At 36.3% G+C, this 24,889-nt stretch overlaps 1 protein-coding gene across 1 annotated transcript in view; it reads left to right on the forward strand.

Moving 5' to 3' along the window:
* The window catches only part of CIR1 (corepressor interacting with RBPJ, CIR1), a 37,806-nt gene that overhangs the window by 4,429 nt on the left and 8,488 nt on the right, over positions 1–24,889 (forward strand). The window contains exons 2-7 of the mRNA XM_032407815.1: positions 544–638; positions 4,873–4,946; positions 6,220–6,230; positions 6,321–6,385; positions 7,201–7,249; positions 8,156–8,273. Coding sequence (XP_032263706.1) covers positions 544–638; positions 4,873–4,946; positions 6,220–6,230; positions 6,321–6,385; positions 7,201–7,249; positions 8,156–8,273 — 412 coding nt within the window. The remainder of the gene's footprint in view (positions 1–543; positions 639–4,872; positions 4,947–6,219; positions 6,231–6,320; positions 6,386–7,200; positions 7,250–8,155; positions 8,274–24,889) is intronic.

Raw genomic sequence — 24,889 nt, forward strand, 5'->3', positions numbered from 1 at the left:
TGAGCAACTCCAAGACATTTGACGCATCTCTGTGTTGTCTCTGTTTCCTCTCTTGTCTCTTCCCTTTTTTCTACAATTACCTTTCAATTTCTTTTCTTTTTTCTTTTCCTTATCCTCCATTTCCCCTCTTTTGGAGTGTCTGTGTTACCCATTGGCATTGGTGGGCATTATTTATTCCTACTGGTTGTACCCTAGATGTTTTCTAGACTAGACATGTTCCAGACTAGACATGTTCCATAGAGAGAGATGGTCATTCTCTTCTCTGAGATAACACAGAGACTCAGTGCAAGAAGCTGTTGTACCACAGGTGCTCAAAGTGGTTCTTAAGTTTGATATTTTTGCCTGAAAGTTTAGCTGTTTTGAATGACTAGATTTAAGGACCTGTATCAAGGCACAAATCAGACTTTTTAGCTGTTTTTTTGTGGTGATGTCATTATTGCCAAATAGGTTATGTTGTAAACTATGTATGGTAACATTTTATATTTTATTATAAAGAAAAGCAAACTTTTTATTTAACTTAAATTTTTTACTTTATTAATTTAGGTATGGATGGCAGAACAAAAAATATCATATGATAAGAAGAAACAAGAAGAATTAATGCAACAGTATCTTAAAGAACAAGAATCATATGATAATAGGTAAGAAATTCCACTATGCTAGTGGTTTTATTTGTGTGTGTATGGTTGGCTTTTTTTTTAATTCAATTAATTAACATGTAATGTATTATTAGTTTCATAGGTAGAGTTCAGTGATTCATCAGTCTTGTATAATACCCAGTTCTCATTACATCACGTGCCCTCCTTAAAGTCCATCACCCAGTTACCCCATCCCCCCACTCGCCTCCCCTCCAGCAACCCTCGGTTTGTTTCCTATGATTAAGAGTTTCTTACGGTTTGTCTCCCTCTCTGATTTTTGTCTTGTTTTATTTTTCCCTCTCTTCCCCTATGATCGTGTTTTGTTTCTTAAATTCCACATATCAGTGAGATCATATGATAATTGTCTTTCTCTGATTGACTTATTTTGCTTATATGCTAGTGTTTTTAGAATAATCAGTTGCATGAGAATGATCACTTATTAAATCATGTATTAAATTAGCTTTTTTTGAATTGAATGCCCCAATGATAGGATTCTATTTCCTGGTACCCTTTTTACTCTTATATCTGTACATTGCCACTTTTTCCAACCTTACCCATAATTCACATAAAACATACGTTGATGTGACTCCATATACAGTTTATGAGCAAATCCCAACTTAGGTAAAGCTTGGAAGAACAATGAAAGTCTACACTCGAACTACTGAGACTGCTTACAAGATATTTCTTCAGCATACACTGAAATGAAGAGATGCACAGGACACCTTCAAGAAGTAAAATGAAGTGACTCTACTTGACCTGCATGTCGTTGCTCTATTAATGGCAGGATCATAGCTAGAGTCCTTTATTGGTTTATTCTAGCATAGGACCTGCCCTTTATTTATTGTCATTTTATGTTTATATTAGCAAGTCTAACTCAAGCTGGTTGCTCTTGGTTAATCAAGCAAGTGAATAGTGGTGCTTTAGTTATATAGACCATACTTTCTTCAGCTCATTTCTGTTTTTCATCAAAATATGAAATATAAGTACTACTAAACTTACTAAATATTCTCTTTAAAATATAGTATATCAAGAGTGAAATTATAGAAATAAAACTTTTAGTTTCAATTAAGTACTTTTCTCACTAATTCAGTTTAATCTGGTTAACTTTTATTGAGTACCTTCCATGCAAGACAATAAATAGGCCTTTTTGTTATAGGGGCTTATAAAAGTATGATATGTAGTTTGTCTCTGCCCTCAGGAATATCTACTAAGTATTATAGTTCAAAGCTGAATATAATAACTGATATATTAAAAACACAAATGTTTTAAAAACTGTAGCATGCTAATGTAGGACAGAATAATAATTTGGGATAACAAAGTAAGACTTCATGAAAGAAGTGACATTTGAGCTGAACTATGAAGAATGTTGAGGATTTAGATCTGTGGTTCTATCTGAAGACCATTATTGCCCCCACATACACCCCATGCCCTTGCCAGGGGACCTGTGGCAGTGTTCGGACATATTTTTGATTGTCACAACTCAGAGGTTGGATGCTACCAACATCTAGGGAGTGGAGACTAGGGATGCTGCAAAACAACCTACATTCAGAGAAAACAAACAAAACAAAACAAAACAGCCTACAATATGCAGGACAGCCCCACACAGCAAAGAATGATCTGGTCCAAAATGTCAGTAGCATCACTGTTGAGAAACCCTGATTTACATATAGTAAAAGCTTATTAAAGATCACAGGGGGAAAGTAGAGAGGGTGTTCAGGGAAGCAGCCAATAGTTGAGTTAGGCTGATAAAGAGATAGTGGAAGTGGAAAAGTAGGTTTGCAACAGATTATACTGCTTATTCTTTTTTTTTAATTAAGTAGGCTCCATGCCCAACATGAGGCTTGAACTCAAGACCCTGAAATCAAGAGTTGCACGTTCTACCAACTGAACCAGTCAGGCACCCGTTGTTTATTCTTTATCTTAAAAGAGAGTTACTTTATTCTCTTTGTAATTTAATATTTGAAGCTATACAAATACCCTGTTCTTCCTTGAACCATTGTTCACTAATTTAGCATTCACTGGTGGATATTGCCTGCATCCGTTATTACTGTGGTATTCTAATCTATTCCTCTCATTCCTTCTACATTTTAAAATTTGAATTCCTGTGGAAAAAAGAATTTTCCCTTTCCCTCCTTTAGTTATTTATTTAATTATTTATTTCTATCAGTATGGACTCAGGTATTTATTTAATGGGTTATAATCCAATACTATTGTTACTTATTTTGGTGCTCAGATTGTTTCAGTTTTGGCCTTTGGCTTTTGACCTCAGATTCTACCAGCTTGGCACCTATGTCCAGCCCCTGGTAACCACTATTTTACTTTCTGTCTCTTTGAATTTGCCTGTTATAGGTGCTTCCTATAAGTAGAATAAAAATATTTTCTCTTTGCGTCTGACTTATTTCACTTAGCACAATGTGTTCAAGATTCATCCATATTGTAGCATGTGTCAGAACTTTTTTCTTTTTATGGCTGATTAATATTCCATTGTATGTATATACCATATTTTGTTTATCCATCCATCCATGGATAGACATTTGAGTTGCTTCTGCCTTTTGGCTATTGTGAGTAATGCTTCTGTAAACATTGGCATGCAAATATCTATCTGTTCAAGTCCCTGCTTTCAGTTCCTTTAGGTATATACTTAGGAATAGATTTGCTGGATCATATAGCAATTCTGTATCTAGCTTTTAAAGGACCACCAAACTCTTCCATAGTAGCTGCACCATTTTACATTCCTACCAATAATGCACCAGGGTTCCATTTTCTCCATGTCCTTGCCAGTGTTTATTATTTTCCTTTTTTTTTTCATAATAGCCATCCTAATTAGTATGCAGTGGTATCTCATGGTTTTAATTTATATTTCTCTATGGTTTATATTTCTCTAATAACTAATGATACTGAGCTTTTCATATGCTTGATTTTAACTTTTAAAATGGTGTTAATTTAAGATATAATTTGTTAAAAGTGTATGTTGGCTTTAAGTATATATATTTACAGAGTTTTGGAGCCATCACCGTAATCTAATATCAGAACGTTTTCATCATCTGAAAAAGAAATATTGTACCCGTTAGCAGTTACTTCCCATTCCCACACCCTGTCCCTCTACCTGTCAACACTAAGTAACCACTAATTTACTTTCTGTCTCTGTAGATTTGCCTGTTCTGAACTTGGCATATAAATGGGATCATACATACAAATGGTCTTTTGTGACTGGCTTCTTTCACTTAGTATAATGTTTTTGAAGTTCATCTATTTTGTAGCATGTATCAGTAGTTCATTCCTTTTTATTGCAAAATAATATTCCATTGTATGGATATAGATCTGTCATCCTTTTTTTTTTTTGCTCTCCTTTTTTTTTTTTTTTTTTACGGTTCTTTATAAATTCCAATGGAAATAAGAGAAGAATTATAATTATGTAATATACCCTTTGTGATTGCCTTTTTCAAGTATAAGAGGAGATTCTATTCACTCTTTAGCTTTCATCTTTATAATCAGGACTTACTTGGATCTTATGAATTAAAACTTTAACTCAACCAGGCATTCAATTTATTGCAGAGCTTTTTTAAAAAAAAGTCACTGCATATCTCTCTAAACAGAACCCAAACTGGCAATTTTCAGTGTTAGAACTAGAAAGAAAATGATTTTTGAGGTGCAGCAGACATTGATTCCATCATAGTAATTAACCTGTTGTAGAATATCTTTAAACTGTTCTCTCCTCTTTGGCTTCATCAAAGAATTTGATTCTCCTATTGACTTTGACTCTTATTACAAGCATTAATTGGATTTGACTTTCCAAAGAAATTCCAGAGAGACTCATTTTTCCAAAACTGTTTGATCCCTCACAATTAAGAAAAAATGTTGGCACTATTTAACTTAATTCCAAATTTGTGCTGCCATATAGGATTTCAAAGCTGTCATTATTTCCATAGCATTTCAAAGTTTAAGAAAAGCATGTGAGAGTGACCATGGCATTTTTCCCCTTTTCTGTTGGAAGGGCGAAGATCTCTCAGGTAATGAGAAAGTCTCAAATTAAAACCAGTTACTAAAGAGGCAGTACTGTTTGACTTCCCATTCATGTACTTCAGATGTTATCTAATCAGTGAAGTAAAGTTTTGGAACTTTATCTCTAATAAAAATATTTTCTCTTAACTCCCTTAGGGTTGTGAGAGATGGGGAACGGTTATTCTGTAATTTTTTTCCTCCTATGTAAAATTGTTAACTCTCTTGTTTAATTTAGGTTGCTTATGGGAGATGAGCGTGTAAAGAATGGCCTTAATTTCATGTATGAGGCCCCACCAGGAGCTAAAAAAGGTACTTGCTTCATTTCCTTTTTTTTAGTCTTTGATGTGTTGACAACTAATTGAGAACTATTATGACAGACATTTTTTTAAAAATTGCTCTTCGGGGCGCCTGGGTGGCTCAGTTGTTAAGCGTCTGCCTTCGGCTCAGGTCATGATCCCAGAGCCCTGGGATCGAGCCCCGCATTGGGCTCCCTGCTCAGCGGGGAGCCTGCTTCTCCCTCTCCCACTCCGCCTGCTTGTGTTCCCTCTCTCACTGTCTCTCTCTGTCAAATAAATAAATAAAATCTTTAAAAAAAAAAAAATTGCTCTTCATCTTTTGGGGCTCCTGGGTGGCTCAGTCGGTTAAGTGTCAAACTCTTGATTTGGGCTCAGGTCATGATCTCAGGGTCATGAGATTGAGCCCTGTGTTGGGCTCCATGCTCAGCACAGAGTCTGCTTAGGATTCTCTCTCCCTTTCCCTGCTTGTGTTCTCTCTAAATAAATAAATAAATTTATATATAAATAATCTTTAAATAAATAAATACATACATACGTAAAAGTTGCTCTTCATCTTTTAAAATTGCTATTATTCTGTAAAGATAATTTTAAAATACTGAATTCAGTACAATAGAATAAATAGTAAAAATAATTGTCTAATCTAGTAATATTTCGTGACTTGACATTTTTAATGACTTGACCTTTGAGGAGGAAAAAATGTCAGCATCAGCAGAAGTGCATTTATTTTTTTATAATTTGTGTATACATCTTTAGTCCTTCTTACTGAATATACTTATAGATAGCATAATATTTTGTCAATGAAAAATATAAAAGTTTATTTTATTTATTTATTTTTTAAAGATTTTAGATTTTATTTATTTATTTGCGAGAGAGAGAATGAGGGACAGAGAGCACGAGAGGGAGGAGGGTCAGAGGGAGAAGCAGACTCCCCGCTGAGGAGGGAGCCCGATGCGGGACTCGATCCCGGGACTCCAGGATCATGACCTGAGCCGAAGGCAGTCGCTTAACCAACTGAGCCACCCAGGCGCCCAAAAAATATAAAAGTTTAAAAACTAGGAATTAACATGCTTACTGCATACGGTCTCATTCAATATTGTATTTATCCTTTAGTGATTTGAATTTTATCTTGTGAAAGAAGAAAAAAAAAGGTCAAACCAATAATTTCTTAAAAGTTACAATTAAATACCATGACATCATAGTATAGTATATGATAGCAGACTTTAATGTTGAAGTTTTTAACTTGATCTACCTTTTTTTCCCTCCCATATCTTTGATCTGCAATCAAGAAAACAAAGAGGTAAAGTACTATTTTCTGTGTTTGGATTTACTTGGCAATAGATTGTAGTTTTATGGAAAAATTGAAAGACTTCTTTATGAATGTTTTTAGAAAGAAGAAACAGAAGGAGAGACCGAATACAAATTTGAATGGCAGAAAGGAGCCCCCCGAGAAAAGTAAGAGCCAGTTTTCTTTTAAGATGAAATATATATCACGGGGCGCCTGGGTGGCTCAGTCGTTAAGCGTCTGCCTTCGGCTCAGGTCATGATCCCAGGGTCCTGGGATCGAGCCCCGCATTGGGCTCCCTGCTCAGTGGGAAGCCTGCTTCTCCCACTCTCCCTCCCCTGCTTGTGTTCCCTCTCTTGCTGTGTCTCTCTCTGTCAAATAAATAAATAAAATCTTAAAAAAAAAACTTAAAAAAAAAAGATGAAATATATATCACCAACTTTATCTAATATCCCATCTTATATTGTCTTTTCGTTCACTAGTGCAGGCAACTAATGTTAAAGGTATTTGTTTTATACAACTAATTTACTTGATCATAGACTTTAATTTTATATAGTTTTCATTTTTTTAAAATCACAAATCATCAGGGGCACCTGGGTGGCTCAGTCATTGAGCGTCTGCCTTCGGCTCAGGTCATGATCCCAGGGTCCTGGGATCGAGCCTTGCATTGGGCTCCCTGCTCGGCGGGAAGCCTGCTTCTCCCTCTCCCACTCCCCCTGCTTGTGTTCCCTCTTTCGCTGTGTCTCTCTCTGTCAGATAAATAAATAAAATCTTTAAAAAAAAAAAAAATCACAAATCATCAAACTGGACAATTAATAATAAGTGGTGTTTGGAATTACTAAATAGATTTCCTAGTTCTGTGTATTTATTGAAGTTACATATTTTATAATGTATTTAGAACTATAAAACTGTTTTCAGAATAACTGCTGTTTAATTTATTAAATTGTTCTTAATATTGTGTTTGTACGTATTCTCTACTTAATAGATATGCCAAAGATGACATGAACATCAGAGATCAGCCCTTTGGTATTCAGGCAAGTGACCCATATTTTACTCTGTAAGAATAATTTTTATTTAATAAATACTTCTTTATACTGTTGTCCAAAAGGTATGTAAGCTGAAAAGGGCTCTTTGGTTTTGATTTGTATCAGGTAGTAAAAGGACTAGGGGAGAAAACATTAAATGTAGTAGACTGATAAAATAGGAATCGGGAATCTCATGTTCATGTGGATTCCCTGTACATATGCCTATTAAATTTGATTTTCTCCTGTTTAAAAAAAAAAAAGATAGGAGTCAAAGTTTTGTACTGAAGGTTATAATGATAAGGGTCTCTTCAGTTTCCAGGAAATTGGAGAATTAGCTTAAGGTTAAGAAAAGATTTAAAACTATTTGTTTAGAACTGGGACAAAATATCACCAGAAGGCCAGATTCTTGTTGGAAATAACATTTTTTGGAATCCTGCCTTGCTTATTCATTTACATATTATCTGTGGCTACTTTCCTGCTACATTGTCAGAGTTGGAACAGAGACCTCTGGCCCATAAAGTTTAAAATATTTACTCTCTGGTTCTTTACAGAAAAAGTTTGCCAACCCCTGATTAGGAAACCGAAACTTTAAAGGTTAACTTTTAAAAATTAGAGAATTTAAGATTCAGCCATAACGTAATTCCTTTTTGGTATTTTACCATTTCTTTTTGGATGACATTGTTTTATTGCCACCAAGTAACAGTCAAAAAGAAATAGGATTCATAGCTTTTAGGCAGAATTTATAAAAGATATTAGTATTTGTATTAAATTACCAAATATAGTCATGGAGTCTTTCACTGGAAATCTTTTAAAAATGACAGTAATTTAACTTAAACTCTACCAAGGAGTAGGGATTTGAACATTTCTTAGATTCTTACTATCTTAATAACTAAAATAACGTCCACTATTTCTCAGGTTCGAAACGTGAGGTGCATTAAATGTCACAAATGGGGTCATGTCAACACAGATCGAGAATGTCCTCTGTTTGGTCTTTCTGGAATCAATGCAAGTTCAGTTCCCACTGATGGCTCAGGTAGGCACTAGACATGAATTATGTTTGTTTTAGAATTTGTATCAAGGATAAACATAACAAGGAAAGATAACATTTTTCTTTCATCTCTCTGGGTATTGTTTTCCTTTGGTTTGGTTTTTTTGGACTAAGTCATGTACCCAAAATATGATCAATGGGAAACTCTGGTAATATATTTTGAATTTGAAATGCTGTGTATTAGAATTAAATTTAATTTTTCTAGCCCAGAGCCTATAAACTTGATTTTAAAGGTAAAAAATATATTAAGCATAGTTCATCAGGTTAGTAACCTAAAAATAGAAGGAAGAAATGGTTATTTCTCATGTCCTCCAAAATTGTAAATGTAAGCTGACTAGAAGACTCAGCAATTGTGTCATTTTAGTCCAGAGATAAAATCAAAACTGAGATTAAAAAGATGTTAAATATGTTAAAATTTTTTACTTGAAAGTTATACCTTCCTGCTTATTATTGACGACTTAAAAAGACTGGTCTAATTTGGTTTGGATCATTTGCGTTCTCAGATTTTTTTTTTTTTAATTATCTGTTTATTTGAGAGAGAGTGAGAAAGAGAGCACACAAGCAGGGAGAAGGGCAGAGAGAGTGAAGCAGACTCCCTGCTGAACAGGGAGCCCGATGTGGGGCTCAATTCCAGTACCCCGAGATCATGACCCGAGCCAAAGGCAGACACCCAACCGACTGAGCCACCCAGGTGCCCCTGAGTTCTCAGATATTAAAGCTGAGAAGTTTTGAATTTATCAGTGCCTTATTAGTATATTATTGAGACAGCCACACCAATCCAACTATAAGTGATAATAAATTATAAATAAAAATAACCTGCTTAACTCTGTAATCTTAAACAAGTTACTTCACTTTTATGAGCTTCAACTCATCTTAAAATAAGGATGATAGTATAACTCAAGAGATTTTTCAGCATTATTTAAGAAGCTATAGAACCTTTTTTTTTTTTTTTAAAGATTTTATTTTTCAACAGAGAGAGAGGGAACACAAGCAGGGGGAGTGGGAGAGGGAGAAGCAGGCTTCCCGCCGAGCAGGGAGCCCGATGTGGGGCTCGATCCCAGGACCCTGGGATCATGACCTGAGCCGAAGGCAGACGCTTAGCCACTGAGCTGCCCAGGTGCCCCCGCTATAGAACCTTTTTTAAAAAGAAATCTTACATGAAACCCCAGTACATAGAACATGTATTAAGGCAGAGCTGCTGTACTGAAGCAAGTGCTCTGGGCGTGAAGGCCCGTCCCCTCAGTTCACCAGCCCTCTGATGCACCTTTTTGGACTCCCTGTGGCTTTCACTACCACCTTTGAGCCCAGGGTTCACTGTCAGTCAGCATATGACCTTCAGCCTCTATTCTCTCACAAGAGATCCTGCTTCCTTCCAGCAAGCCAGAGGCAGGCTTTAGGATTCAGGATGCCAGTTCCCATATTAAGAGTTTAGGAATTTGATCCATTGTCAAGTTTGACAGTGTTTTTTTTGTTTTGTTTTTGTGGGTTTGTTTTTTTTTTTAAGTAGGCTCCATGCCCAGTGTGGATCCCAATGCATGGCTTGAATTCATGACTCTGAGATCAAGATCTGAGCTGAGACCAAGAGTTGGAGGCTCAACTGACTGAGCCACCAAGGAGCCCCTTGACACTGTTTCTTTTATGATGTTATGGATGTTAGAATGAGTAGAGAAGTACAGAGACAGAATATTAACAATTGATTTTTTTTTTTTCCTTACTGCTCTAAAGAAGGTTTAGAAATCATATTTTACGGAGAGGGAAACTATTTGCTCAGTGATGAGAGAATGTTGGTCTGTACCTGGCAATCTCTGACAAAAGAATGTCCCACTAATTCCACAGTGCAGGTACTCTTAAAACCCACATACTGATGTTCCCTCCTCCCCTGCCCCCACTCAACTGATGAAAGAAGAGAGAGTGGTCCCAAAAGAAATAAAGCCCCAAAGAACATGGGTGTAGACTAGGTCACATAAAGAACCCGTTGATCCAAATATTTCTTTTTTTTTTAAAGATTTTATTTATTTATTTGATAGAGACAGACAGATAGTGACAAAGATAGCGAGAGAGAGCACAAGCAGGGGGAGAGGCAAAGGGAGAAGGAGAGGCAAAGGGAGAGGGAGAAGCAGGCTCCCCGTGGAGCAGGGAGCCCGACGTCGGGCTCGATCCCAGGACCCCGGGATCGTGACCCGAGCCAAAGGCAGACGCTTAACCAACTGAGCCACCCAGGTGCCCCAACCCAAATATTTCTGACCACTAATCTTAGTAGTCATAGGAATCTGATGTTGTATCTGAAAGGGGGTTGCATCTTTCTCATTTTTCCTTCACTCAGCCTTGTGGTGCCCTTACAACTCTATGACTCCTGTATTGGCTAGGGGCAGGCAGTGGTAATGGCTGTCTTTGTTCCCTAGCTTCATCTTACTTTGATCCTGCTTCTGAGAGAATGAGTAGGATAGACTCCAGACTTAGCCTTTTATTTAGTAATCAATAGACCTGCTTTGTCTTGATTCTATATTAGAAAGTCTATAACAACAACCAAAAGAACTTGTGCTATTAACCTATTTTTAAGAGTATTGGAGGGGCGCCTGGGTGGCTCAGTCGGTTAAGTTTCTGCCAGGGTCCTGGGATCGAGCCCCGCATCGGGCTCCCTGCTCCGAGGGAAGCCTGCCTCTCCCTCGCCCTCTGCCTCTACTTGTGTTCCCTCTCTCCCTGTGTCTCTCTCTGTCAAATAAATAAATAAAATCTTTAAAAAAAAAAAAAAAGTATTGGAAATGGTGAGGGGTGCCTGGGTGGCTCAATTGGTTAAGTGTCTGCCTTTGGCTCAGGTCATGATCCTGGGGTCCTGGGATTGAGCCCCACATCAGGCTCTCCCTGCTTAGCAGGGAGCCTGCTTCTCCCTCTCCCTCTGCCCCAACCCCCTGCTCGTGCTCTCTCTTTCTGTCTCTCAAATAAATAAAATCTTGGTGAATTCAGATACAACAAAGCTGGTTTATTAGCTCTCCTCCACCACCCGTTTACATTCATAAACTTTAATCATTCATTTTATACAAAGTTTTTGGAGCCCACTTATGGTGGGGTTATACTGTAGTACTGTTCTTCAGTCATATAAACTTTTTCAAAATAAAGTGAACCAAATAGAAAAATGCTGTATTTTTTAGCTTCTAATAAGTCTTAACATATTTGTAACCAAGCTTGAGATGTCTACAAATTAGTGACTCTTTCTCTGTATCTAAATGAATTGAGCAGTGGGGTGGTAGAGGGTAAAAAAAAGTATTAACTTTATTGAAATACTATAGTTGATATCACTAATATATAAAATGTTCTTTCAATAATACATAAAATGTTTTTTCAAGTCAACATGAAAAAAATGAACATACAAACGCAAAAGAGCAAAAGATATAAATATACGTAGCTTAGAAAAGGAGGACTCCAAATGGCCATTAAACCTATGAGGACATTTTCTTTTTTTTTTTTTTTTTTTTTTTTTAAAGATTTTATTTATTTATTTGACAGTGAGAGACACAGCGAGAGAAGGAACACAAGCAGGGGGAGTGGGAGAGGGAGAAGCAGGCTTCCTGCAGAGCAAGGAGCCCGATGCGGGGCTCGATCCCAGGACCCTGGGATCATGACCTGAGCCGAAGGCAGATGCTTAACAACTGAGCCACCCAGGCGCCCCAAACCTATGAGGACATTTTCAAGAGCATTAATAACCAAAGAAATAGGGGCACCTGGGTGGCTCAGTCAGTTAAGCATCTGCCTTCAGCTTAGGTCACGAACTCAGGGTCCTGGGTTCAAGCCCCATGTCAGGCTCCCTGCTTCTCCCTCTCCCTCTGCTGCTCCCCCTGCTTGTGCACACTCTCTCTGTCAAATAAATAAAATTAAAAAAAAAAAAATAACCAAAGAAATGAAAACTAAAATAATATATTATCTTTTTGCCTACCAAATTTGGCAGGTTTAAAAGAAGTATACATCCAATGTTGAAGCAAGTGTGGTAAAATTAACATTTTAATCCACCGTTGGTAAATTGGAATAGCCTTTTTAAAGAGTCATTTGGTGATATGTATCAAAAGCCTTAAAAACATTCATATTCTTTTACCTAGAAATTCAGCTTCCAGGAGTTTATAAGAAAGTGATAAGGGGAAGCTCCTGAGTGGCTCAGTTCATTAAGCATCCGATTTGTGATTTCAGCTCAGGTCGTGATCTCAGGATTGTGAGGTTTACCCCTGCGTGTGCTGGGCTCTGCGCTCAGTGGGGAGTCTGCTCCCTCTCTCTCTCCCCACCCCCCGCTTGCATGTGCGTGCTCTCTCTTTAAAAAAATTTTTTTGTTTTTTTTGTTAAAGATAGATATTGGTTCCCAAGCTCCTATTGAATCAGAGTCCTGAAAGGAGTCTGAGACTCTCACCCCTAGAGGATGATCATGATCTGAAAATTTAGGAAAACAGGTTTAGGCAAAAATGATGCCATAGAATATCCTGTGTAGTGTGGTGTGTTGTTTTTGGAAGTGGGATAGCACAGTGGAGAAGAAAAGATGGTAATGTGATGAAAATCCTTTTTTTGATTTTAAGGGAAATGTTCATTTCAGCATCATTTCTAATTTTTCACTCTTATAAACTAAATACCTAGCACTAGGGGAATGGCAGAATAAACTGTTGCTATATTTAGTGAATTAAGGAATACTAATTGAATCTACATTATGATTTTGATAATATAAAACTACATGTGTATACATTAGGACTGGAAGGAAACATGGAAGAATGAAATAGTTTAATAATTTGGTGAAATTACAAGTGACTTTCTTTTACTTTTATATTAAAATGTGTGATTAAAATTGGGAGAGAAACTTAAAATTTAGGCTTAATAGACATTGAATATTTCATGATATCCTTCAGAAGGTAATGTTTTCCTTTGTACTCCTATATTAAATTTATTTTCAGAATAGTGGGAACAGCTAAATAAAGCAAAGAGTTACTGGTGTTTTGTAAATTGTATATTCATGATGAGAAATAACTAGCAGTCTAATTCTTTGCCTCACTCTTTATAGAAAAAGGCATTAGGAAAATTTCCATTTCCATTTTCTCCTTTAAAACTGACAAATGTGTGAGAACAAATACTGGTAAATACACAGGATATTTTTTAATTTCTTAAATCCTTTATCTTATTCATCTGAGAATATCTCAAAGCACTGAACTCTGTAATAAAATTATGGTAAAAATAGATCAATAACTTTCACCATCTGTGATACCACAGGAGATGATGAAAGTTACTGATCTATTTCTGATGCACTGTCAAGATTGAGAACCATCAGCTTCAGCTGTATGTAAGAACAATTGATAATGATATGAAGATTTAATGATATGGATGTTGTCGAAAACATTTGGTCAAATAAAAAAACAGATTATAAAACAAAGCTACATGGATTCCATTTGTGTTTCTCTTGGTGTCTGTAGGTAGACATATAGACAGCTACTTGTAGAAAAATGGCAGGAAATAGACCAATATATTAACATTGGTTGTACATTTGTAATTTTTAAGTGAATATTATTTTAGAAGAATTAAAATTTTTTACATAGAAGTAAATTATTTAAAATTTTATTGCTTAGTTAATATGTTTGAAGTTTGACCTGAATTTAGAAGTGCCACTTAACTAACACTAAGAGAAACTCTTAAAGGTTTCTCAAAAACAAAATAAAAAACTCTACTATATCAAATAGGAAAGCAAATAATAATGATGTTTTATTCTGAATTTGAATGCAATGAAAAATAAACTGGCCAATTTCCTAATCCACTTGCTGATTCAAGCTAAAAAATCTTTTCATTTTAAAAAATCACCTATTGAATAATATCTCACCGGTGAATAGAGATTATTTTTGCAATAATGCAATTTCAGTGGATGTGGTTATCATGGGATAATCACACCCCTGGGGTACAGCCTTGTGCCTGTAATCTCCCAGGAGTGTAATTATTTCATGATAACCGCACCCCCTGGTGTTGCATTATTTCTATTATGAAATTCTTAGTTTAGTATATAAAGTAACTTACTTTGATCACTGGAAACTGCAAGGTGCTGTTAGAATGTTCCAGCTGTGAGGTTTACAGAGACCAGCTATAAGATTTACTTCTCCTTTACAGAGTTAAATTAGGCAATCAAAATACTTCTTTTGGCTAAGCTGGTTTATATCTTTTCTACCGATAAGATCATCTTAACTTTGTAAGTTTCCATGCACTCTAAATACATCAGAATTACATGTAAAACTCTCAAGCTTCAGTGGTGACTGAATTTTTATAAAATATTTTTATATTACAGTATAATTAAGTGGCCTGCCCACCTGCCTCTTACCCATACTCTTTGGCCCTTATTCTTACCATTGACTCTTACCATCTGTCCCTTATTTTTTTAGTGTATACTGAAATTAAACATTATTTTAAATCCACAGTGGGGGTTTTCAAGGTAAGAGGGGTATTTTTGTTTTTGTTTTTTTGCCTTCTTAATAGATTTAATAGTTACATATATCTGTGTGCCTCCTACTTAATCCTTTTGTTTTGTTTTTTGTTTGTGCTTTTTCTTAATAGACTACTTTTTTAAAGAAGTTTTAGGTTCAGAGCAAAATTGAGAGGAAACTACAGAGATTTCCCATAGCACCCTGCTCCCACAAATATATAGCTTCTCCTATTATCACCATCCTCTACAAGAGTGGTACATTTGTTACAATTTTTTTAATATTTTAGCTTTTAAGTGATCTTTATACCCAACATGGGGCTCGAACTTAGAATCCTATGATCAGGAGTTGGCGTGCTGCACCGCACTGAGTCAGCCAGGCGCCCCACATTTGTTATAATTGATCAACCTATACTGACACATCATTATCTCCCAAAATCCATAGTTTGCATTAGGACTCACTCAGCATTGTATGTTCTGTTGGTTTGAACAAAGGTATAATGTCATGTTTCCAACATTATGGTATCATACAGAGTAGTTTCACTGTCCTAGAAATTGTGCTCTGCCTGTTCATCCCTCCTTTCCCTCGAGCCTCTGACAACCACTAACTTTTTACTGTCTCCATAGTTTTAAACTTTTCCTGAAGATCATGTAGTTGGAATCTTAACAGTATGTAGCCTTTTCAGATTGGCTGCTTTCACTTAGTAATATGCACTGAAGTTTCCTCCTCATGACTTCATAGCTCATTTCTTTTTAGTGCTAAATAATATTCCATTATCTGGATGTGCTGCAGTTTATTGATCTAATGGACATCTTGGTTGCTTCCAAGTTTTGGCAGTTATGAATAAAGCTCTATAAACATCCATGTGCAGGTTTTTATGTGGTCATAAGTTTTCACCTCTTTTGGGTAAACACCAAGGAGCATGATTGCTAGATACTGTGGTAAGAGTATGTTTAGTTTTATAAGAAACTGCCAAACTGTCTTCTGAAGTAGCCATACCATTTTTACATTCCCATCAGCAGTGAATGAAAGTTCCTGTTATCCACATCCTCGCCAGCATTTAACAGTGTCAATGTTAGGAATTTTGGCCATTATAATAGGTGTGCAGTAGTATATTGTTGTTTTATTTTGCATTTCCCTGATGACATATGATGCATCACATGTTTTCATATGCTTATTTGCCCTCTGTGTATCTTCTTGGTGAGGTGTGTGTTAAGGCCTTTGGCCCATTTTTTTTAAATTGGGTTTGTTTTTAGTGCTGAGTTTTAAGAATTCTTTGTATATTTTAGATGATATTCCTTTACCAGATGTGTCTCCTACAAATATTTTTTCCCAGTCTGTTGCCTGTCTTTTCATTTTCTTGACCAGGTGTTTTTTTAGCAGCTTTATTGAGTTGAAATTTACATACCATACAGTTCATGCCTTAAAGTGTACATTTCAATGGTTTGAATTCGTATATTTACAAGAGTTATACATCCATCATCACCATAATTAATTTTAGAATATTTTCATTACCCCAAAGGGAAACCCCTCAGCCCTTCACCTTCCAGCTCCTAGTCTCCCCAAGCCCTGGGCAGCCACTAATCTACTTTCTACTTTTTTTGTAGATTGCCTATTCTAGACATTTCATATAAATGAAATCATACAATATGTAGTAAAGAAGGTAGATTTAGTATCATTTTCTTTGCCTTTAAATTTCACACTTACACAATTATAATTGCCTTTTTTCCACCCACCATCCCAAACACTTAACATCCAGTGTCCTCTTCCCATGGAGTCTACGCATGTCACCCTCCTTGCACATCAATTATGCACAGAGTATTGTTAACTAAGGAAGGTCACCTAAGCCAGAGTTTTTATTAGGGTTTATTTACATAGTCTTGATTGATTAACTTATTGGCCATATAGCTGAACTCCCCTCCAGTTCCTCTCCCTTCTCCAGAGACCAGGCTAATGTCATGTGGCTCAAAGCTCCAACCCTCTAATAACATGGTTGATCTTTCTGGTATGGCCAGCCCTGTCCTGACTCATCTCCTTAGCCTAACCTATCTAGGCACTCACCATGAGTCGCCTCATTAATATAAGCTGTCAGATCCCATCATGAATAACAGACACTCCTGTCACTCAAGAAATTTCGAGGTTCTTTTTTTTTTTTTAAACCGGAAGTTTTGATTTTTTTTTTAAATTTTTTAAAGATTTTATTTATTTGACAGAGAGAGAGACAGCATGAGAGAGGGAACACAAGCAGGGGGAGTGGGAGAAGGAGAAGCAGGTCTCCTGCTGAACAGGGAGCCTGATGCGGGGCTCGATTCCAGGACCCTGGGATCATGACCTGAGCCGAAGGCAGACACTTTACGACTGAGCCACCCAGGTGCCCTGAAATTTCAAGGTTCTATAAGTTACCCAGGAAATATCTAACCAAAGAGGTAAAAGATCTGTATCCTGAAAACTATAGAACACTTATGAAAGAAATTGAAGATGATACAAAGAAATGGAAAAACATTCCACGCTCATGGATTAGAACAAATGTGTTAAAATGTCTGTACTACCCAAAGCAGTCTACACATTTAATGCAATCCCTATCAAAATACCACCAGCATTTTCAAACAAGATACTATGTTAGATCGGTTAAGAATAAGAAAAAATATTTTATATTTTATTTTCAAATGCTCTTTCTTTATGTAGATCCAGATTTCTGATCTGTGTCATTTTCCTTCTCTCTGAAGAACATCTTTTAATCTTTCTTGCAAGGCAGGTCTGCTAGTGACAGATTCCTCAATTTTTGTTAGTTAAAGAAACTATTTCTCCTTCACTTTTGAGGGACAGTTGCACTGGTTACAGAATTCAGTGTTGGTAGGTTTATCTTTCAACACTAAATACTTTGCTCTCCTGTTGCTTGCATGGTTTTTTAAGAGAAGCATGATGTAATTTTTATCTCTGTTCCTTTCTAGGTAAGGGTTCCCCACCCCCACCCCACCCCCCCAGCATCTTTCAAGATTTTCTCTTTGTGTTTGATTTTCTGCAGTTTGAGTATGCTATAAGGGTAGATTTTTTGGTATTGATCATGCTTGGTGATCTCTCAGCTTCCTGAATCTGTGGTTTGTTGTCTACCATTAGTCTTGGGAATGCTCATCCATTTCAGGTATTTCTTCTTTTATCTCTCTTTTCTCTCTTATCCTTCTCATATTCCTGTTGTATATATGTTGTACCTTTTGTAATTGTCCCACGGTTTTTGAACATTCTGGTTTTCTTTTTTTCACTTTCTTTCCCTTTGCTTTCAGTTTGAGAAGTTCCTGTTGACATATCTTAAAGCTCACTGATTCTTTCCTCAGGCATGTCCAATCTACTGATGAGCTCATCAGAGGCATTCATTTCTGTTAATGTTTTTTATTTCTAGCATTTCCTTTAGATTATTTCTTAGAGTTTCTATCTCTGTTTATATTATCCATCTATTTTTACATGTTGTCCATTAGAACCTTTAGCATATTAGTCTTATTTTAAATTCCCAATCGGGTAAGTCCAAAATTTCCATCATAGCTAAGTCTGATTCTGATGCTTGCTTTGTCTTTTAGCATACTTGTAATTTTTTGTTGTTGAAAGCTGGACATGATGTGTCTTTAGTGTGAGGTCTTATGTTTATCTGGCTAGGAGCTAGGTTGTATTTACAGTTGGGTGTAGCTGTAGATGTCAGGGCCTGAATTTCCTGTAGTGTCCTTGTTTTTGTCTCCCCTGTTATCTTTTGGTGTCCCTACAGGCTGCTTCTTTATAACATAAAACAGTCTGAGCCTTGCTTCAGTTGTAATCTCCTCTTTTTATACAGGAGCCCTATTGATGTGGTGGTAAGATACAGGGGAAGGGGAATCATTCTATAATCCTATGACTAAGTCTCATTCTTTTCTAAGGTTTATTTTTATTTATTTATTTAAGTAATTGCTACACCCACCATGGGGCTCAAACTCATGACCCTGAGATCAAGAGTTGCATGCTTCTCCAACTGAGCCAGCCATGCGCTCCTAAATCTCACTCTTTTTAGTGAGCCTATGCTCCTGGGCTATAACCTTCACAGGTGCTTCTCAGCTTTTTTTCCCTACTTCTCAGCTTCTTTTTTTTCCCACGTAGGTTAGGCTCTGGTAAAATAGTTTCCCTTGAGAGTGAGCATATGTTCAGGACAACAAAATGCTCTGGGCATATTTTCAAAATGGTTACTTTTCCCTTCCTACTGTTGGAAGGTAAGTATAAGGGGATTATATTCACAGTGAGAACCTGGTGAGGCTCCTGGAAGTAAAACTCATTAAAGTGTTTTTAGTTCTCAAGCTAATCTGTGCTCAGTCCAACAATAGTATATTATTCTTTTAAGGATTCCTAGTAGTTGCTGACTCCATTGGTGGTTTCTGATCCTGTTAAACTGTGATTCTCTGTATCGCCCGTCTCTCCTGTTTTGGGGGCAGTGTTTTACCCTGTGGCCTCAATTCTCTAATACCTCCCAGAAGATTTGTTGATTTTCAGTTTTTTCAGCTTTTTGTTGTTGTAAGGATGGGAGGACTTTCAAGCTCTTTATATATTGTACCAAAATCTAAAAGTTGTTAAAGCAACATAATAGTGAATAAACATTGAATCCAAATTTGTTAACATTATAGTTTCATATTATACTAATTATTTGACTTTTGGTTTTTTAGGCTTAAGTTGCTATATATTTAAAGTTGCTCTGCCATTTTTTTTAACTTAGCTAAAATATTTGGAACTGACTTCATATAATACGGCAAATTTTACATTTTTAATGAAAGTAAATTTCAAATTCAAAAGAGTGCCACTGGATAGTTTTGACATGTACAAAATTTCTTTTTCTTTATAATATCTAAGTCTCAGAACCAGTCACACTACAGATGGCTAAACTGATGTTAGGTAGGTATGTTTCACATGTCTCTACGAGTTCTGTTTACACCATGGTTTTTAATCCGTTTCATTCAATATGAAAATGAATAAATAGCTTAAATTGAGGAACATATTATTTTTACACTTAATACAAAGGTTTGTTTGCCTATGAATGCTCTTTTCCTTACCTAATTTTCCCTAACTCTTGATTTAATTTCCTTGAAGAATGTTACACTAAACTGTAGCACTGATAGAAGTTTTCTGCAACAGTTTCCACATGCTGCTCTTCCGTCTTTTCATTAGCCTTTTTTTTTTTTAAGATTTATTCATTTATTTTAAAGAGAGCAAGAGAGAGAATGAGCATGCGCACATGAGAAAGCAGGTGGGAGGGCAGAGGTAGAAAGAAACCCAAGCAGACTCCACACTGAGCCCGATGTGGGGCTCAATCCCATGACCCTGAGATCGCCACCCTAGCCAAAACCAAGAGTTGGACACCCAACCGACTGCACCACCCAGGCGCCCCTTCATCAGCTTTTTATGTTGAAAATATTTTGTCATTTCAGAATATGTTTGGGAAATTTCGCAAAATAACTGTCTAGTCATAAGCTTTGCTAGAAAGATACCTAGGAGCATGCGAGAGGCACTTTTCTGTAGAAAGAAAGATGATAAACTCAGTTGCCCATCTGGCAAATCTCCCTGAATCTGTTATGGAGTTCCTTTATGCAACTCCTTGAAGAAGTTGAATCCTACCAGCATAGCTACTAAGATAGACCTATATCTGATGGCAGAATTTTTGTTTAATTCTCCAACATAATTCTACTGCAGAAAAAGTATTTGTGTTACCAGAATCTTATTAAAGCTAAATTGGGAATACCTGGCTGGCTCAGTCAGTAGAGCATGCAGCTCTCAGGGTCATGAGTTCAAGCCCATATAGGGTGTGGAGCCTACTTAAAAAAAAAAAAAAATAGGCTAAACTCCTAAAGTAGGCAGATATTAAAACTAATAAATAAAGGATTGACCTCAAAATAAAGAAGTGAAGTTAGTCACCATTTCTCTCCTTTATGTAGTTGATCAGTCAGGAACCAATTTTTTTTTTTTTTAATGCACGTGGAAGCTAATTAGCTGAAAAGAAATATTGACCTATTAAAGAGATAATTCAGTAAAACTTGTCAAGTCATGGTGCTTCAAAGGTCAAAATGGTGCTCTTGATTAATACTTTAAATTTTGGCTCTTTTATTTTAAGTGATTACCAGTGGTTAAGGCATTTCTAACTATTTATAAGCACTATTATAATTCAGTGCTTAAATTTGTTGTTACAGGGACTAGGCCTTGAAATTCCATTGACATTAACAAATTAATTGTAATCCTGTTCTATCAGTAAATGACTCTGCTCTCTGTTAAAAGCATGTGTGGGACAGTGGGAGCTATGCTTTCCATAATCTCCAAGGGGTATTAAGATTCTCAGATCACAGTCATAACTCTCTTTTACATGATTCTTCCTATTAACATCATTACATCTACTCAAGGTCTGCCAGCTTCAAGTAAAGGAAATTAGCTAGTGATTTCCTGGAAAAGGAAAATGAATGAAATGTAGTCCACCTAGTAAATATTAATTCTGCTACGCAAATCAAACTTAATGAAGTTAACAACCTTCATCATGTTCCACTCATTTAGAATGCCCTACTTTTTACCTTTTCCTAAATCATATGAGAGTTTGAAAATCAAACTCAGTTTCTTGTTCTTTCCTGGAAAGTCTAAGCTTTTCTGAATTAGGAACTGTATCTTACTTATCTTTGTGTCCCAATGCCTTGCACAGTGTACATGCTTAACAAATAATAGTTTAGTGATTGAATGGAAAGGTTTTGCTAACTATTATAAACATCACTGTTTCTTATCTTCTCTGAATATATCTCATAACACAGACTTATAATTTATATTTTTCCTGTTCTTTGATACGAACTAGTGTTCCCCAAAAGATTATAAACTTCAAGGCAAAAACTAAGTTCTCCGTTCTCTAAGAGGCCTAATGAAATAAAATAATTGCTCAGTAATACATACTGATTTTTTAAAATCACTTTCTCTATTATATAGTAGGGATGAATTAGTTGAAATTTCCTCTGCCAGGCTCTCTTCATAGTTAGACGTAATACAGAAATGTAGTGAGAATCTGTAATAACGTGGTCATTCAGTAATTACTGTTGACCGGTTTAAAATACCATGTGTAACTTTCTTTAAAATGCATTGGTTCTTTAAAAAAAAATTTTTTTTTTCAAAAAAAAATAATAAAATAAAATGCATTGGTTCTTAAGCGTAGAGTTTGAGCCTGACAGATGTATGTACCCATGTAACCAATGTCTCTGATAAGATACAGAGCACAGTATTGCCATAATCTAGAAAATATCCTTATGTCCCTTGCCAGTCAGCCTCCTCTACCCACAACTGCTATTCTAATTTCTAATCTCATATGTTAGTTTTACCTGTTCATGAACTTCATATAAATGGAATCATATGGTATGTATTTTTTGTGTCTGACTTCTTTGGCTCAACATAATGTTTTTGAGGTTCATGGATGAATAATTTTCAAGAGCTCTCATATTCTCTCTCAGGAGCATTCATATTCTTAAAACTTAATTAAAACATGGTGCTAACTTCTAATACTTCATGTTCATCACAGCACAAATGATTTTTCTTAGTGCTCTATGGACTCTGAATTCACTTTATTATCACTGGATATATCATCACTAAAATATTTGCATATAACTTAAGTTGAAGATGTAATCAAATGTAAGTCATATATTTAACTATTAATTCTGTTAAGGGAAGATTGTTTTTAATAAATAGTGTTCTTTACTGGCATACAATAAGAGAGGTTTTATTTTTTCCTTGTTTTTGTGTATTTTCTAGACACACAGACTAAAATGAAATGTTTAATTTTTCCTTTACATTGTATGTTTTAATAGAGATCAAATTAGCTGTCTTCAGTATGAACTTGGAATAAGGGCAATAAGAAACCCTATTGTTTCCAGCCTCCACTAAGCTGAACTGGCAGTGTGTCAGGAAAATTCCCAGTATGGAGCAGTTTTATTACAATTCAGTACAATTGGTTCTTGCATAACCTTTAGAAAATCATACATAAAACATTCTCATCTATATAAATAAAAATCACCCACACACTTTATTAATAGCTTTGTTCACTTTTTCCCTGGGACTTGTGCTGCATGTTCCTACTGTGCCCCCCTTTTCAGTCTTTTTTTAAGATAACTTTCTATAAGCTTTCTTAAAAGCAAAAAGGTTAGGTAATATTAGGAATCATATATAAGATTCTTGATAATTTCCACTAGACCAGATCTCCCTCTCAATCGTGTACTATATAACTAGTGTCTCTATTTGTCCTTTTTACATTTAGTAACAGGGAGTGTTTTTTTTTACTAGATACAGTCAGTTTAATTTTAGGAAAGAAAGACAGAAGGTTGTACTTTCATGGAAATAAGAATCAATATATTTTATTTGTGATAATGTTTGGGGTTTATTTTAAAACATTTTTAAGGGGGCGCCTGGGTGGCTCAGTCGTTAAGCGTCTGCCTTCGGCTCAGGTCATGGTCCCAGGGTCCTGGGATCGAGCCCCGCATCGGGCTCTCTGCTCAGCGGAAAGCCTGCTTCTCCCTCTCCCACTCCCCCTGCTTGTGTTCCCTCTCTCACTGTGTCTCTCTCTGTCAAATAAATAAATAAAATCCTAAAAAAAAAAAAAACATTTTTAAGGTTCTGCCACTGTGACTATGACTACGTGGTAACAGCAAACATACTAGGTTGAAGTCTCAGCCTTTTTTCCTTAGTCTAGTTCATTAGCCAGAAATGTGTTTGTTTCAAGTGTCATTTTTCTAAATCTAAATTTAAGAAGATTTTCTATGTACTCCTCCAAAGTATATGGCATAAAATGCCAAAATAATTTAATAATAAGCCTCTAGATCTAACTACCAACTTACAGAAATACAGGTGACTAGAAGAACATATGAAATGACATCACTATCCAGAATGTGGGAAATTTACAGGACAAATGACCCCGTTCTCTCAACAAATGAAAGCAGGTAGGGGGTGGAGGTGGTGACATTTTTTAGATTAAAACAGACTTATGTGTGGGGCACCTGGGTGGCTCAGTTGGTTAAGCGACTGCCTTCGGCTCGGGTCATGATCCTGGAATTCCGGGATCGAGTCCCGCAGTCTGCTTCTCCCTCTGACCCTCCCCCCCCTCATGCTCTCTGTCTCTCATTCTCTCTCTCAAATAAATAAATAAAATCTTTAAAAAAAAAACAACAGACTTATGTGTCATTTATATCTCATTTTTAGTGTATGTGCTGCTGAAGCTAGCACTGTGTCACTTATACCTCAATTTGAAAAGAGAGATTTGAGAGGTACGTGAACTAGATGCAGTGTGTGGACCTTGTTTGGATCCTAATCTGGACAAACCCAACTATGAAAAGATACTTTTGACACAACCTGAGTGTTGACTGGATATCAGATGATGTTTTAAAAATGTCAGTATGGAGGGGTGCCTGGGTGGCTCAGATAGTTAAGCGTCTGCCTTCGGCTCAGGTCATGATCCCAGGGTCCTGGGATCGAGCCCCACATCGGGCTCCTGGCTCAGCAAGGAGCCTGCTTCTCCCTCCCCCTCTGCCTCTCTCCCTGCTCATGCTTTCTCTCTCTCTGCTCATGCTTTCTCTCTCTCTCTCTCTCTGTATCTCTGTGTCTCAAATGAATAAATAAAATCTTAAAAAAAAAAAAATGTCAGTATGGATAGGTGTAATAAAGGTGTTAGGGTTTTGTTTTTAAGAAATACTCCTTGTTTATTAGTGATTAAATACCAAAGTGATACCTGAGATTTTGTATCTATCAAATAAAATCTAGGTTTATCAAATCTCTATCAATAACTATCAAAAAAGAAAGGAAGTTGGAAGTAATAGGTAAGAATGACAAAACATTGATAATTGTTGAAGCTGTGTAAGGGGTACATAGTATTCTCTCTAGGTTTGAAGATTTTCACTGTGTAAAGTTAAAATACACAGAAGGAAAAAAATTGATCACCACTGTATTTTTTTTTTAATTTTATTTATAAATTTTGGAGAACGCAAGCGACTGGGGGGAGGGCAGAGGGAAGGGAGAGGGAGAGAGAATCTGAAGCAGACTCCATGCTCAGCATGGAGCCTGATGCAGGGCTCTGTCTCACAATCCCGAGATCATGACCTGAGCCCAAATCAACAGACCCTTAACCCTGGCTTAGCCACCCAGGCGCCCCTACCACTTTAT

The sequence above is a fragment of the Phoca vitulina genome, unplaced genomic scaffold, assembly GCF_004348235.1.
Source record: "Phoca vitulina isolate PV1807 unplaced genomic scaffold, GSC_HSeal_1.0 scaffold1, whole genome shotgun sequence".
Lineage (NCBI taxonomy): Eukaryota > Metazoa > Chordata > Mammalia > Carnivora > Phocidae > Phoca > Phoca vitulina.